This window comes from Rhea pennata, chromosome 3, assembly GCF_028389875.1.
Source record: "Rhea pennata isolate bPtePen1 chromosome 3, bPtePen1.pri, whole genome shotgun sequence".
NCBI classification, from domain to species: domain Eukaryota; kingdom Metazoa; phylum Chordata; class Aves; order Rheiformes; family Rheidae; genus Rhea; species Rhea pennata.
Genome location: NC_084665.1, coordinates 118,884,016 through 118,898,648, shown reverse-complemented (window position 1 = coordinate 118,898,648; position 14,633 = coordinate 118,884,016). Strand labels below are relative to the sequence as shown.

Below are 14,633 nucleotides of genomic sequence, written 5' to 3'. Positions count from 1 at the left end.
GAGAAGTAGTTTAAAACTTCTGATAGATTCTGAAGCTCAATTTTTAGATGCTTTACCCAACTTCAGAGATGTGTTTGGAGACTTTGCTTGTGTTTCTCGTTGACTTCGATTGGAATGAAGATCAGGTCATATATCTTTAAAGTAGGGAAGCACTCAAAGCCTTTTTCTGAAAGTTTAATTACAAGCTGTTGTCCATGGTCAGCCATGATCTGTGTGGAAGTGGAAATACAATTTAAGATTCCCTGACTTCCGAACTTTATGCTAGTCAGGAGAATCAGTCTTGCAACTGCTTCAATATCATAACCTCTGAACATTACAGCTTTTAGTAGATTTTTTGAAAATAGTGAAATTCTAGCTACAAAAGCTCTCTCAAGCAAAATTACCTCTTTAAAATAATGTCATTTCTGATTTACAGTTGCAAAAGTAATTTAAAAGTTTATAATTTGTGTTTATATATCAAATGTTACTATATTTACATTTATTTATTTTTCTTCTTAGGATAAATGCTGTACAATATTATGTACAAGGACGAAACCAGGAACGTTTAGCCGAATGTTACTACATGTTAGAGGATTACCAGGGACTGGAGAATCTAGCTATCTCACTTCCAGAGAATAATAAATTGCTTCCTGTAAGCAAAAAGCACCTTCATTTTTCATTGTCTCATGCTGAACCACTTATTTACAGTATATCATCTTGGGAAGGATAAGAAAAAAAGAGAAAGAGTGCAGTGTGTGACCTACTTATTTAAGCAGAACGGTGATACTCAAGTATATTAGGGTCCAATGTTATTCCTATTTTCTCATGCCATCATTCTTTCTTTCCTTCATTAGCCAGGTTCCCCAGATAGAGCTGATTATTTGTCACACTGTACAGCTAGTTTATCTGTTTATTTATTTTTGCTTCCATTTTGTGGCCTACTCTATACTAAGTTCTTTTTGGATGTTAGTTGTAATGGGAGTGTTAATGGAAAATGAAATATTTTGGAGATATTTCCAGTACTGAAAAGAGGCAAAATCAGTGGTATTACTTGAAGTGATCTACTGAGTAATAACTAATTTAAAACTAGGTATTACTCCACAATGCTTAGAAAAAGCAGAATTGGTAATTTACTGTCATTTTCTGTTGTTTGAGCAAACAAGCTATAGCACTTTCTTTTTTATCTCTTCCTGGTAGCTAAGTTTCATAAAATATGCATTAAACAGTAAGGACAGTCCTTCCAGGATGATTTGATTTGAAAGAAAATTTTCTAACTTTCTTTTTTTTTTTTGGTTATATTCAGAAGCAGTGTAAATTCTATAAATTGGAATGTGAAATAATGTAGTTCTAAAAATTTATGCCTCTACCTGCAACTTTTGAGATTAAATTAAACAAGAGGATAACAGTATTGTAGTTGCTAACATGAAGTACCAAAAATCCAGAAGCACATTTAACATACTGCTGCTTCTTTTTGCAGGATATAGCTCATATGTTTGTAAGAGTGGGGATGTGCGAACAAGCTGTGTCTGCCTTTCTGAAATGTAATCGACCGAAGGACGCAGTAGATACTTGTGTGCATCTCAACCAAGTAAGATGACAATAAGTTATCTGCTTTACCTTTTCCAATACTAATTTAACAGTAAGATATTTATAGTGGTGCATCATTACATACAAGTCCTTGTTAATTATCTGATGGTTCTTCATGATTTCTGGAAAACTCATATTTCAATGCTTAAAACAATTATTTGAAATTAGGGTTAGACCATTGAAGGGACAATTATGTGTATCTACAGCAGCAGTACCTCTGTGTGTGTGTGTGTGTGTGTGTGTGTGTGCGCACTTGTGGTCTCTGTAGGGAGCAGAAGCCAGTGCTGCCTCCTTAAGGAACGGGACAATGATTGAAGAGCTTTTGGCTGTATATTTTCAACATTCCTCCCCTTTACTTGTATGCAAATGTATCTGTGGCTGAATCATGATGTAGCTGCAAAAGAAAATGATCTAGCTGGAAAAATAATCTGTATGTTTACAGCTGGAACTGTTCCCCAGTCTGACTTACTATTCACCTGCAAAAATGTTTGTGTCAACAAGTAAGAGAGAAACTGAGAGGGGAACAGAGGTGGTTGATGTAGGGGACTGACAGCTGCCTCAAGCTGGCTTTCGGTGGACAGTTTCCTAATCTGTGATTCTCAAGTGCTAGTAGGTATGGGATTTGACCAAGTTTCTCAGTCCTGCCACACCTGTTGTGATTTGGGGCAAACGCAGTAGCCAAGCTGTTGAGGATCAAGAAACTTCACAGATAAAAATGTAGTGTGTAGAAGGATAAATTAATTTTTATTGTTTATACCTTGAACTTATGGGCTGAAGTTGTCTTTTAGACATGCTTTTGAGGACCTGGGTTTCAGTAAGATCAGATATGTTGAAATCCATGTGTCCAAGTCAAAGCAATGAAGTGATCCTCCTAAGAAACTGCTTTATGTGCAGTTTTGGACCAAGGTCCGTTTGTTGCACAAGCCTGCTATATTTTATGATTGGCAATGATGTTAGTATTTGTATTCTCTTGCTTTTACTTTAATTTTATACTAGCTGGGTTCTAAATAGTGAAGAAGTATTGCACATAAATGTTCATTCCTGGAAAGCTTGTTCTGAAAATGTGTTTGAAAAATTGTGTGGTTAATCTTTGTGTCTACTTTTATTTCTAGTGGAATAAAGCTGTGGAGCTGGCTAAAAATCACAATATGAAAGAGATTGGATCCTTGTTAGCTAGATATGCAACTCATTTGCTGGAAAAGAATAAAATCCTTGATGCAATAGAACTTTATCGTAAAGCCAATTATTTCTTTGATGCTGCTAAGCTCATGTTCAAGGTATTGTAGGTTTAATTTTTATTTCAAATAATAAGCGTTAGGCCAAACCCACAGTTATTTCCAAGTTATTTTTACTTTCTTGAGGCTATTTTGGTGTTAACAATATCCAGGCAATAAGCAGATGCTATTACATGGGACACTGGAAAGATGAATACAAGTCCAAAGTTTAGATACCTCTGTCTGAATTAGTTATTTTGGATGCCCTCTGTAGCCACTGGAGAGAGAGAAATACTTTAAGGACACAAATTACCTAACCTATTTTGAGACTTTATCTTCAGAATGAGATGAATTGCACCTCAGAAAAGATCCTGTTGCCCTACATTGACTGGTGAAAGAATACAAAAGACTAGCTTGTTTGCAAAGTCTATGTTGTTGACTTTTAAAGATAAAGGAGATGAAACCAATGTGCACTATATATTATGTCATTAAGAAGAAGCTCATGTAGGGTTAGATTTTAGGTGTTCCTACCTTTAATTAAAAACTAATGCTCTGTACTTTTAAGATAAGGATTTTTGCTTAGATTTGGTATTGGCTGCAGAGATTTCTATACACAGCTTACAAAGTCCTTAAGACGACTGATACAATGTTACTGTAAACATTTGATGTAAAAATTATGTGTATGTTACTCTCAAAAGCCATTCTTCTCATGTAGGAAAAATCATTCTTCTCATGTGGGAAAACCACTAGGCTTTATTCAAACCTATGCCTTTCTCAAGCTTGACTGTTTAAAAATCAGCTAATTTAAAATTTTACTTTTATGTAAGTCCATTGATTTACATATGGTTACACTGATTTATCTTTCCCAAGAGTCTAGCTTTGTATACTTACTGGTTACCTAAATAAATACAGAATAATGTATTCTTCACCTTAGACATTTTTGTCTGTAGTTCTGTTCACAGTCTCAGTTCTGACATTCAAATGCCAAATTGTTTTTTAGCATAGTTTCCTAGGTTTGTACTAGCATATAATTGTCCAAGAAAATGAAGTGACTTCTATATTTTTTTTATTCTACAATAAATTCTTTTTTTTTCTTTTTTCTTTTTTTTTAAGATTGCAGATGAAGAGGCAAAGAAAAGAGCAAAGCCATTGCGAGTTAAAAAGCTGTATGTATTATCAGCTTTACTTATAGAACAGAGCCATGAACAAATGCAAAATGCACAAAGGGGAAAGGTTAAAGGAAAAAATTCAGAGGTAGTGTTTTGTTTTCTGCATTTTGTAAAACACTGGCATGTGTTACTTAGAATAAATAAACCTTCAAGTGAGGCTATTTAGTTTTTTAAATATTGCCTTTCTAAGAACAAGGCTTTTATTTCTTTCCTTAAAACAAATGTTTCATGGCAGCATGCCATTTAAAGTATTATTTTAAAATATTGTACATATTAATACCTAGGTATTCTTCTACCTAATTTTGCGCTGTTCTTACTGTTTATTAGAGTAGAAATGATATGAAGAAACTCAGACTTTTACTTGTGAGACTCTAACCTTCCTGTTGTTTAAGTATTTACCCCCAAAATAGATTATGTGATTAAATTAAGCTATGTTGGCTCAGGGAGACAGCTCCAGATATTATGGGGGGATCAAAAAAAATTTTTTTTTTTTTTTTTTTAGTGCTCTCAAATTTTTATATTTGTATGCTCAAATTAAACAGTTTAATTTCGGATCTGGTATTGAAATGTACTATTAATTCCAAGTATGAACCGGTTTGCAGATGTGCACAGAATATATTTGTATACACATATATGATGATTATCTTTGAAAATGTGCACCATATGTTCTGTATATGTGCTGCATATAATGCCTAATGATACTCATTTAGGTTCATGTATTTATATTTTCCCTAGTTAACACAGCCAGTTGGTATAATCGGTAAGTTCAGAAAAGTCTATCTCCATTCTCTGCTGTATCTGTTTTGTATCAAAATTACTTGTGGTACTGCTTTGTTTTCAGACAGCTTCAGCTTTGGCTGGTCTGCTAGAAGAAGATGTCCTTTCTTCAGCTAATCGCTTTGCAGACAATGCTTGGCGAGGAGCTGAGGCTTACCATTTTTTTATACTTGCACAAAGACAGCTCTACAAAGGTTCTGTAGATGCAGCACTCAAGACAGGTAAGACTTAATTTTTAAACCTGTAAAATAACTATTATGATTTTAGAAACCTGCAAAGCACATAATTTCATTTACAGTTGTCATGGTTTTCTATTTTTGCTGGATCCAGTGAATTTTAAACAAAACCATATGGCAGCAGTCAAGATACCTTGAAAGTATTTTCTTGGAGACTGTGGAAGTCTAACTTATCAAATAATATCTAATCAATCTAGAGAGTCGTCTTAGATATTCTGTTAACTGGTTTGTTTATGTCTTTGTTACGTCACATCAGACTTCGCTGTAGAAGGGAAGCTTTATAAAATATCACTGGAAGTCAGGAAGGCAAATGTTGCCCTTTTTTTTCCCCCAGTAATGAAGGCCCGTTTCAAGTACTTTTAACACACAAGAAGTGTGACTCAGCAAGGCACTTCCAGTTCACATTCAAATCCACTTTTTTATTTTTAAAAAGATGTGGAACTATGTATACTTAGTTTCATTGCATAGTATTTTCATTGACATGACTTGATTTGTTTTGTCTAATGAAATTATTCATAAGAATAATACTATCTACTAGTAGTAATGATTTCATACGGAAGCTTGCATTTCTCAGAAGAGATGTCATGATTTGTTTGGATTTTTTTTTTGTTTGTTCTTAGCCCTTCATTTACGGGATTATGAGGACATTATACCTGCTGTTGAAATTTATTCCCTTTTGGCTCTCTGTGCATGTGCACATAGAGCATTTGATATTTGTTCAAAAGCCTTTGTTAAACTGGAATCCTTGGAAACTCTCAGCCCAGAACAGAGGCAACAGTATGAAGATCTTGCTCTAGAGATATTCACAAAGCATTGTCCTAAGTATAACAAAAAATCCGATCTGGATGATGTTCTTGAGAGGTGGGTTATAGTTATATGATACTGTAATAATATGAGAATTTGTCTGTTGGTATCTATATATAAGCTTTTAGCAATAGAAATAGAAGAAAGTGAGGTTTGCGTGTTTCTAAGTTTAAGTGTTTTGCTGCTTGTACTGAATATTGGGCAAGAGTGATACACGTACTAGTCTGTTCTTGTGAAGGTACCTGTCTGAGATTACTGTAATTGGGGAAATAGCACTTGACCTTAAAGGAGAAAAGCATAAAGATATAATTGCTTCTTAATTTGAGATGCAGGCGGATGGAACACAGGTGTTTTAGGACTTTTGATAAGGTGTTATATGTCATTAGAATAACAGGTCATATTTGCCATGTTTACGTAATCATTGTGTGATGCTAATGTGAATGGCTCTTAACCAGTATAATAAGAGACTCCAATGTTCTGTGAGGTACCCTGAATCTGTATGGTATGAGAAGATAAAGTAGAAGAATTAAGGTATGAAGGGCATGTTTAAGGGGTAATTCTTTGGAGTAGTTGTTCCTAAAAATGAATGTCTTTTCTTGCTAAAAGCATGAAATTCTTGAGTATGGAAGGCAGACTAACCTTCAAGTTGATTGTTCTGTGTTTCCTCTAACTTTTAATGAAAAGGATTTTATTTAACTTGCCTTCTTTGGTTTCACCCTGCAGTTGTACAGAAGTGGCTTAAGTGACTCATCATAGGAATAAATGTAATAGTAGCAGTTGGGCACTGAGTCTTACCTCTATATGTCCTGAACTGCTTCTTTTCACTTAGTTTTTCGATCTGCTGGTCCAATTTGCTGACAGGATTTTTTGGGTGTGCATTCTGTTGTGAAAAGAAGATTTACACACTTAGCTATGTTAATGGTGTGCACAGTCATTTGATTTAACTACTTCCAATAAGAAATGGCACACATCTAAACAGAGAAGTGGTATTTTACAGATGAGCATAAAAAGCTTTGCAACTAATTGTAGGTATGCAATTAAGATTAAAGGTATTTATATTCTTTTGCAAATATCAGAAAAACAAGTCTTTGTTGCTGTTTTAAATTTACATTCTTTCAGTTTCATTTACTTTTATTTACTTTTAATAGTGGAGATGGAAAACTTCCCGTATGTGTTGCAACAGGAGACCCTATCATGGAGTATCGATTCTGGATGTGCAGTGTGTGTAAGCATTGTGTGAAAGCCAAAGAAATAAGCAATTATAACTTTTGTCCTCTGTGCCACAGTCCTGTAGCATAACAGGGAGTAAAGGTTTGTTTATCCTCTTCTCTGTTGTTTTATTAAAAAACCCTCAACACTCTAAAATGTTACTGTTACAGTGTTTTAAAATACAGTTCAGGTACCATAGTGTCACACACAATGTTACTATTACTAGAGAAACATTTCAAAAAGAATTGAAGTTTAAGTAACAGCCTTTTTCAAAAAATTGAACCTAGTTTCAAAACCATGCAAATTGAATGCAGGTTTATCTTAGTGTGTTTTACTCTGAATTTTGAGAAAAACAGTAATTTCCCATGGAATTATAAAAATGAAAAATGGAGCAAACTCAGTTTCCTGAAGAAAGTAATTTTTGATTTGAAATAATGCACAGTAGTTGTACTATTATTGTTGTATACATTTTTCTACTGCTTGTTTTACTAGAATGATGGTGCTACTTTAGTCGTACTTCACATTTATGCTATTTTCTTTTTGCCAAATGTATTTAAAACCATAGTACCAACAAAGGAGTTACAAACATTTAGAAATCTATGCCTTTAGTAAGCATTTTGATTCTTAAGTTTTTTTTTTTTTTTTTTTTTTTTCCTGTAGCGATTTGTTTAATCAACTAAGGAAACCAGTGTGAACCCTCAGACTGGAAGCTGGTAATAGGCTACTTTTTATAAGTAGCTTGAAGTGAGCAGCTTACATCTGCTAAGCAGATCTCAAGAGCTGTAACTGTCATCCTCATTATACATGAAGATTGAAAGGACACAGAGTCTCATTTAGAAATAAGCTTTACTATTTTACTAGATTTTAACCACTGCTTCGATGGTACAGTATGGAAGTGTTGCAGGTCACTTATCCATGGTATGAGTTTTCTCCACAAAGACTCAGCACTTGACTGGTAATGTTCACAAGCATTAAACTTCATTTTGTATGTTGTTTGTTTTTTGAGGAAAAGATTGTGAGGAGTCTTGTTTCTCCTAGCATTTCTTTCGGAGCAAATAATACATGTCTTTCAATATTCTTTTATGGAAAAAGCTTATATATAAAATATATATTATTAAATAAATTTTTATTCAGGTATTTGAGCTTTTTTTTCTTGGTTAAAATTTTAAAGGACATACCTAACATATCATGTGAAAGTAGTTGGAACTGTTGACCTGACATCCTGCAGATCAAGTATAGCCATAGCTCATCTGAAATGTGCATTTTAACAAGGGGCATAGTATTTATATATTTTGATCGAAGTTGTCTGAATTCATATTGAAAACATGAATTCAGGCCACCTTAATCCGTACAGTCTGGCCCAGACTCAAGCTATGCCCTCTATGTCTCTCTGCTTTTTCTGGCCCCCTGTGTATCTTTGTGGGTCTTTAGGTAATGGTAGAGTGTTTTTTTTTCCTCCATTCCCCGTTTCTTCTTTTCTTGGTTTGTTACTTCTGTCTAGTGTCAGACGGCATCAAAAACTCTTTGATCGCGTTTCAAGGCGCTGCAGCGGTTACCAGGACGCGGGTTTTCGTTTACCAGCGGCCTTCCCGCGCCGCGCCGGTTTGTACACACGACAGCCGCCGCGGCCACGAGGGGGCACTAGAATACGTACGGGAGCGCTGCCGCGGCGCGCTGCCCTCTGCCGGCCGCACGCCCCCCTCCCTCGCCCGAGCGGCGGTTTAACGGCCGCCGGGCCGGGCGCGCGGAGCCCGCCCCCAAGCGTGACGTCACGCCGCGCCGCCGGGGCGCGCGGGTGAGCGGCCTTCCATGGCGCGCGAGGCGGCGGGCGGCGCGGCGGAGCTGCTGGCGGCCGCGCACGCGCAGTTCGAGGCGCGGCAGTTGGCGGCGGCCGAGGAGCTCTACAGCCGCTTCATCGCCCGGCGCGCCGGCTCTGCCGCTGGCCGCGCCCCCGCGCGGTACGTTGCGGGGAGGGGGGGAGCGGCCGCGGGCGCGCGCGTAACGGCCGCCCTGAGGGTGCTCTGCCTCTGTCCCCTGCGCAGCGCCTGTCGCGACCTCGCCACGGCCCTCAACAACCGAGGACAGATCAAGTACTTTCGGGTGGACTTCGCCGCCGCCGTGGAGGACTACACGGCCGCTATCGAGAGCCAGCCCGACTTCGAGGTGCCCTACTACAACAGGGGCCTGGTGCTCTACCGGCTGGGTACGCGCCGCGCCGAAGGGGCGCCCGGCCCCGCGCCGAGCCGTCCGGGGCGGCTTGTCCGGGGCCTGGCTGACCCGGGGCAGGGCAGGGCGACCCGGGCCTGCGCCATGGGAGCCGAGCGGCTCTCCCTGACCCTTGTCACCCGTACTGGCACATGAGAGCAGGCTGCTCCTGTCTGCCCACGTGCTCTGGTATTGGGTCCTTCCTGGACTGTCGGCCGGGAGGGGCAAGGAAAAGGAAGGAGGCTTTTACAGGGCTGATTAGTAGCCGCGAGGGCTCTTCTATCCCCAAAGCTGTCTAAGGCTTGGAAGTAATTTTGCCATTTTATAGAGGGAGGGATCTGCCTGGCACAGGCAGGCAAAGGAGTGATGGAATCGGAAAGATTTTTTTCTCAAATCATTATGGGTTATTCAAGCTAGAGGTCTGCCCTGCTTATGTAGTTAGATATCCCTGTTCGCAGTTATGCTTTTATGTAACTTGAAATGATATTTTTTGATGAGGGGAAAGATGCAGTTTAAATTTATTTTCTGGAAAATTTTCCATAAGACTAAAACTAGCAAATTCAAACATTGCCATTAAACCTAAGATAAGACATCCCTTAAGTAGGTGCAGTAGTAGTGAGCATAGTCATCTCAGTTGCAGTGAGCTGCCAATCATCTTTGGGGAGTGTGATGCTCAAGTTTTGAATATACTATAAGGAGATGAGATTCCTGCCCCTTTGGCTGAAGCTAGGCTGTTGAATGGTCAAGATTAAGAAGTGGAGGGGCTAGAGAGAGAGACTACCTAGAAAAGAGCCTGACCAAGACCAGCAACTGGAAAGCAGCATACCTGCTTTCTATGTTTAAGGGAACCCTGCTCTTAGTTGCCATTAGTTGGCTCTTTCTACTGGAATAAGTTGCTGAATTCTGTCTTACATCCCATTTTAAGTGCAAAAATGAGCACTCAGGCTCTTGCCCTATAGACATTCAACTGCCATTTGGATCTCTGCAGAAACCAGATACTATAGCTGGTCCAGTAAGTTCAGTGAATACTTTTTGTTAGTGAAAGAATTAGAAGTCATTCTTCAGTTGTGTTTTGTGAAATTGAGCAGTTACTGAAAAATAATTCTTTGTCTTGTCTTTTTTTGGGACAGGATGCTTTGATGAGGCCATGAAAGATTTCAGGAAAGTTTTAGAGTTAAACCCTCAGTTTGAAGATGCTGTGTTGAGTCTAAACCAAGCTATTCTTGATAAAGAAGAAAAACGAAAGAGAGCTTATTGACGATGCAGCTATTGGTGTAAAAATGTTTTGTTGAATACTTGCGTGATTTCTGGCATTGATAGATGAAACACGAGATCATTCGCATCTGTTATGCGCTACTGAAGAAACCTCATTCTTGGGTAAATAATTAAAAAAATGTGTTATAATTACAAAAAAACCCTGTTTGGAGTATCACCAGTGTTGAGCAAAAGCATAATGGTAGATTTCTGTAGGTCACTGGTCATTCTGTACAGTTAAAAGCTTGGTAGCAGTTAATGAAGCCTGTAGTCCTCTTACCACGATTTCTGTACTTTTTCACAGGTTAATTTAAATAGTTTTTCATGGGAAAAATGTCTAAAACCAAATATATAGAACATGTAAGTACTTGAGTGTGGAGTTTTATAAAAGCACAGTCTTTCTGTATTAAATACTAATAAAAAGCAGGACTTTTTATGCAAAGCTATTTGTACTTTCCATGAGCAATACGATGTAAGAATTCAGTTATTTGGAAGTTCATTTACTTCTAAAACTAGTTTTGCATAGCATAAACAGGTAAGAACTGAATGTATCTTTTCTTTTGGTAATCCCATTGTAAGGGTATTGAGTGTTGCAGAGATGAATAAAATGAATCTCATGATTATCTATGAAGAGCTTATGGTAGAGAATGCAGCTGAGCTATTCACAGTAGGAGTCTTGGCTTTCTCCTTTTACTGAAAAGATAAATTGCACAAAAATAAAATATGGAATCTATCTGATTCAGCTGGCTGTGAATACCCAAGTAGTCTTATTCCTTACATAATAGGAGAAACAGTTGCCGAAATCTAAAAACAGTGGATAAGAAACACCAGGGTATTGTTCATGGGAATAAAAAGTTCTACTAAAAGAAATGCTTTTTGATTGCCTGTGTGAGCCTTAGGATGTACATATTTTTTTTATAAATTATGCTAATAAAAATTCTCCTTCTTACGGTGAGTTTCTTCGTGAATGATCCTGGAGCATACACAAGTGCAGGGTTCACTGAAAATAGTGGAACCCTTTGGGTAAGTAAGTCTTGAGCAGAGAATTTAGCCTATGAACTACCTTGCATTTTTTGTGAGGTTTCCCAACAGCCCCACTGAGATTGCTTTCAGCTTTTGGATGAAACGCTGCAACAGTTGCAATGAACAAATTTGGGGCATAGGGCTGAGAAAATCCTGCATTTTCATTTAATGCTCTGTGATACTTGATACGCAGTAGTTTTGAAATTACATACCTGTGCTGCAGGCAAGAACGTAACCATTTAGAGTCTGGAAAGCAGTCTCTGATTGCTCATTAATGACCAGGTGTTTTGAGGTTCAGTTTTGGCATTTTCTGGATATGCTGAGCTTTTGCTCTACTTCCATTTTCATATCTTAACATTCTGTCTCCAAGATGCAGCTTAATACAACTTAAGACCTGCATTTTTTATGCCACCTCTGTCTCAAAAATTGAGACTGGAACTAGATGAACTAGAACTAAGCACGTCCCTGACACAGCATGCATGAAAATGTAGAGTACATTCTAAAGAGTTGAGTCTGAACTGTGAAATTAAACTCTGATAGGAAAGCAGGTGGAAAAATTCAAAGGAAAGATCACACGTGTGGTTCTGCACAGAACACAATTTAAATGGTAGCATACAGATAAAAATCAAAAGAAGATAAATACCAAATAAGTATTTTGGAAAACCAAACAAGAATTCTGATAATATTCTTCATACTTCCCAGCTTGTGTTACTTTATGAATGTTGCTCAATTCTAACATCCTTTGTTGTCACAGGAATATTTTACTGGGAGCAATTTTACAGCAGGTTTTGCATAGTGTTTCCTTGTCTCTTCTGTAAAAGAGTGAATTGTTGTGGTACATTCTGGCATAATTGGAATTTTTTTCTAGGTACTTTTAGCCAATAAAATCCTTACACACATCTTCCTCTCAGATGCACACATGAGTTACTTGGTTAGGCTTTCAATTGCAACCAGGCCTAGTCAGGGTTGTCAGTCTGAAATTATTAAATAGTGCAGTGTGGTGGTCTTAGTCAGGACTGTTGGAAGGGTATCATAAAACAATTACCAATGTCAGAAAACGTAAGGGGGGATGTGTTTAATAACTCTTGTCCTGCAAGGTTAACTGCTTGTAATCCTTTATGATTTGAAGGTATGGAGAGTTGTAAAATTATATTTATGTAGTATTTCCTTGTGAATCTCAGACAATCGGCTTGTAAGAGAAGGACGAATAATGTAGTTGGGATGCTTTTGCAATATAGAGGTACTGTAGCTTTTCACTTTCACTAGTCTTTAGAGATTGTCTCTTGCTGAAAATTATAAAACACTGTAGAGCATCTGCCTCAATTCTGACTTACTTTTCCATTGCTCTTGATAAGCATTCACTTGTTACAGTAACAGTGCCGTACCAGGAAATTTCTGTACCAAGAATCCAGCAGGTTCATCTAGGCCAGAAATGTTGCAGACATGAATAATTCACAGCCCCTTTCCAAAGGTTTCCTACCTATAAACCTACTTTCCAAAGCACATTGCCACTCCACTTCAGGCAGGCTTTGCTGGCAGCCTCTTCATTCAGTGTGTTCCTCATAGCTGGGATTATCCTGGCAATGAGTAACAGTATTCTCATCCAATGATTTGCTATCTAAACTTAAAAAAAGTATTTGATTTCCTCAGCACATTACAGAATGTTTTTTCCCTTCAGTATCTGGAACAGCAGTCTCTTATAAGATCTTACTTGTTCAGAGAACCTGGCAAAGAGTAACATCATCATCCTATGTTTTTTCCTAGTATCCCATTTTTCCTTCTGCGGAAACACAGGAGGAGGAGTTGCAGCGCTTGTCCATTTTGCAGTGTTGCAGGGCTTTTAAAGAAAGGTAGGAAAACACAACAAAAGGACAGGCTAGCAGCCCAAAAGTGGGGCAACAGAACAGTATGAGAAATGTTTTACATTTCTCTCATCACTATTTGAAACACAGTGTGAAGAACAAGAAGAGTTATTCTAAAGTGAAAGCTGTGGCACACTGAAGAGGGAAAGGGGCCTCTCAAGACAACTTTCATATTCCCTGGGTTTTTCTCTGTGAATGGACAACAGTAAATCAGTGTTAAAGAACTAAAAAATCCTTGATAGAGCTGACTGAGGACTGCGCTATGCACTGTCGCATTTAATAGATAACTGACAGTAAATAAGTAGTGAAAGATACAGTATTCTAAAATGTGGGGAATTAACACCTTTGTTTCCAGCTTAGCTAGGCTGATGCTAGTGTCCTTGGACTATCAGGAAGGGAGTGTATCAGTTCAGGAGGAGGCAAAAACTGAGCAAAACTTAAGACTGCTGGTTGGAGGATGATGTTTTTTGTATGAGAAGATTATTCTGCAATTTCCTTCTACTGTGTTTTTCTTTCGGTACTGCCACAGGACATGGTCAGATCCAGTGGATTCTGGTAATTAATATCTCTGCTTTCATTATCTGTAGCAAGCCTGATCTTAAAGGCAATCCTCTCACTGCAGCTGTTACCTGGAGCTGCTTTGTTCTAGGATCACCTTTTAACAGAGGCAGATGCTGGGTCTGCAGAACAGTCAGCCTCAGCCTGGTGCTTGAAAGGACTAGTTGGCCAGAGAAGTTTGCTGTGGGGTCAGGTCAAGTGGAGGCCCAGCTAGTAGCATGTTGTGCTCATTTGGATCATTTCCAAGGTTTTCCTTGTAACATCCCTGTCCATGAGCAGGGATTGATGCAGTTTACAGCTTCTGGCCACCAGATTTTTCATCATTCACGTTTTTGTGTTGCACAATAAACATGTGGCCTGTCAAGTGTACCTTGCAGGAAGGAAAAGCTATTTTATTCCTGCCATAGACAAAAACTGCAACAGTAGCTTTCAAGTCAGATTCCTGTATTCCTGTGAAGAAGGGTGATCCAAAGTTCAGTGATTTTCAAGTTTGTATGCAAACTCTTGTGTGCCTGTTAGTTTATACTTAACGTCTCTCACATCTCCGTAATGCCTTTTCTCTACATTGGCTGAATAATAAAGTCTCTTGCAACCATAGTGGCATAACCAAGTCGTTTCTGAGGGCCAAATCTAAGAAAGATTTTAAGCCCACAGGTCTGAGCTGGAATCTAGGAGATGAATTAGATGCTGATGCTCCATCTGCAGTGCATCAGAAGAGAGAGCAGTCTAAGGTGCTGAGCAGTGTGCCATGCCGAT

General features: G+C 38.3%; 2 protein-coding genes across 4 annotated transcripts in view; both read left to right on the top strand.

Moving 5' to 3' along the window:
* WDR35 (WD repeat domain 35) overlaps nucleotides 1-8,062 on the top strand; it is a 42,504-nt gene extending 34,442 nt beyond the window's left edge. For all 3 annotated transcript variants that reach the window (XM_062571177.1, XM_062571178.1, XM_062571176.1), the window contains 8 exons: nucleotides 499-631; nucleotides 1,457-1,567; nucleotides 2,679-2,843; nucleotides 3,894-4,034; nucleotides 4,791-4,947; nucleotides 5,583-5,823; nucleotides 6,915-7,077; nucleotides 7,636-8,062. In XM_062571177.1, the coding sequence (XP_062427161.1) occupies nucleotides 499-631; nucleotides 1,457-1,567; nucleotides 2,679-2,843; nucleotides 3,894-4,034; nucleotides 4,791-4,947; nucleotides 5,583-5,823; nucleotides 6,915-7,065 (1,099 nt within the window). In that variant the 3' untranslated portion in view covers nucleotides 7,066-7,077; nucleotides 7,636-8,062. The remainder of the gene's footprint in view (nucleotides 1-498; nucleotides 632-1,456; nucleotides 1,568-2,678; nucleotides 2,844-3,893; nucleotides 4,035-4,790; nucleotides 4,948-5,582; nucleotides 5,824-6,914; nucleotides 7,078-7,635) is intronic.
* Nucleotides 8,063-8,784: 722 nt separating this feature from the next.
* Nucleotides 8,785-11,383, top strand: TTC32 (tetratricopeptide repeat domain 32). The gene is made up of 3 exons (XM_062571175.1): nucleotides 8,785-8,933; nucleotides 9,018-9,178; nucleotides 10,311-11,383. Exons 1-3 carry the CDS (start codon nucleotides 8,785-8,787, stop codon nucleotides 10,436-10,438), a joined length of 438 nt encoding a protein of 145 aa, XP_062427159.1. The 3' UTR covers nucleotides 10,439-11,383.
* Nucleotides 11,384-14,633: the final 3,250 nt, after the last annotated feature.

Excerpts from the sequence above, each read along its gene's own strand:
- TTC32 (XM_062571175.1), top strand. The coding sequence starts at position 8,785 with ATGGCGCGCGAGGCGGCGGGCGGCGCGGCGGAGCTGCTGGCGGCCGCG. Across the intron at positions 8,934-9,017 it reads GCTGGCCGCGCCCCCGCGCG|CGCCTGTCGCGACCTCGCCA; the intron begins GTACGTTGCGGG and ends TCCCCTGCGCAG. Across the intron at positions 9,179-10,310 it reads CCTGGTGCTCTACCGGCTGG|GATGCTTTGATGAGGCCATG; the intron begins GTACGCGCCGCG and ends TTTTTGGGACAG.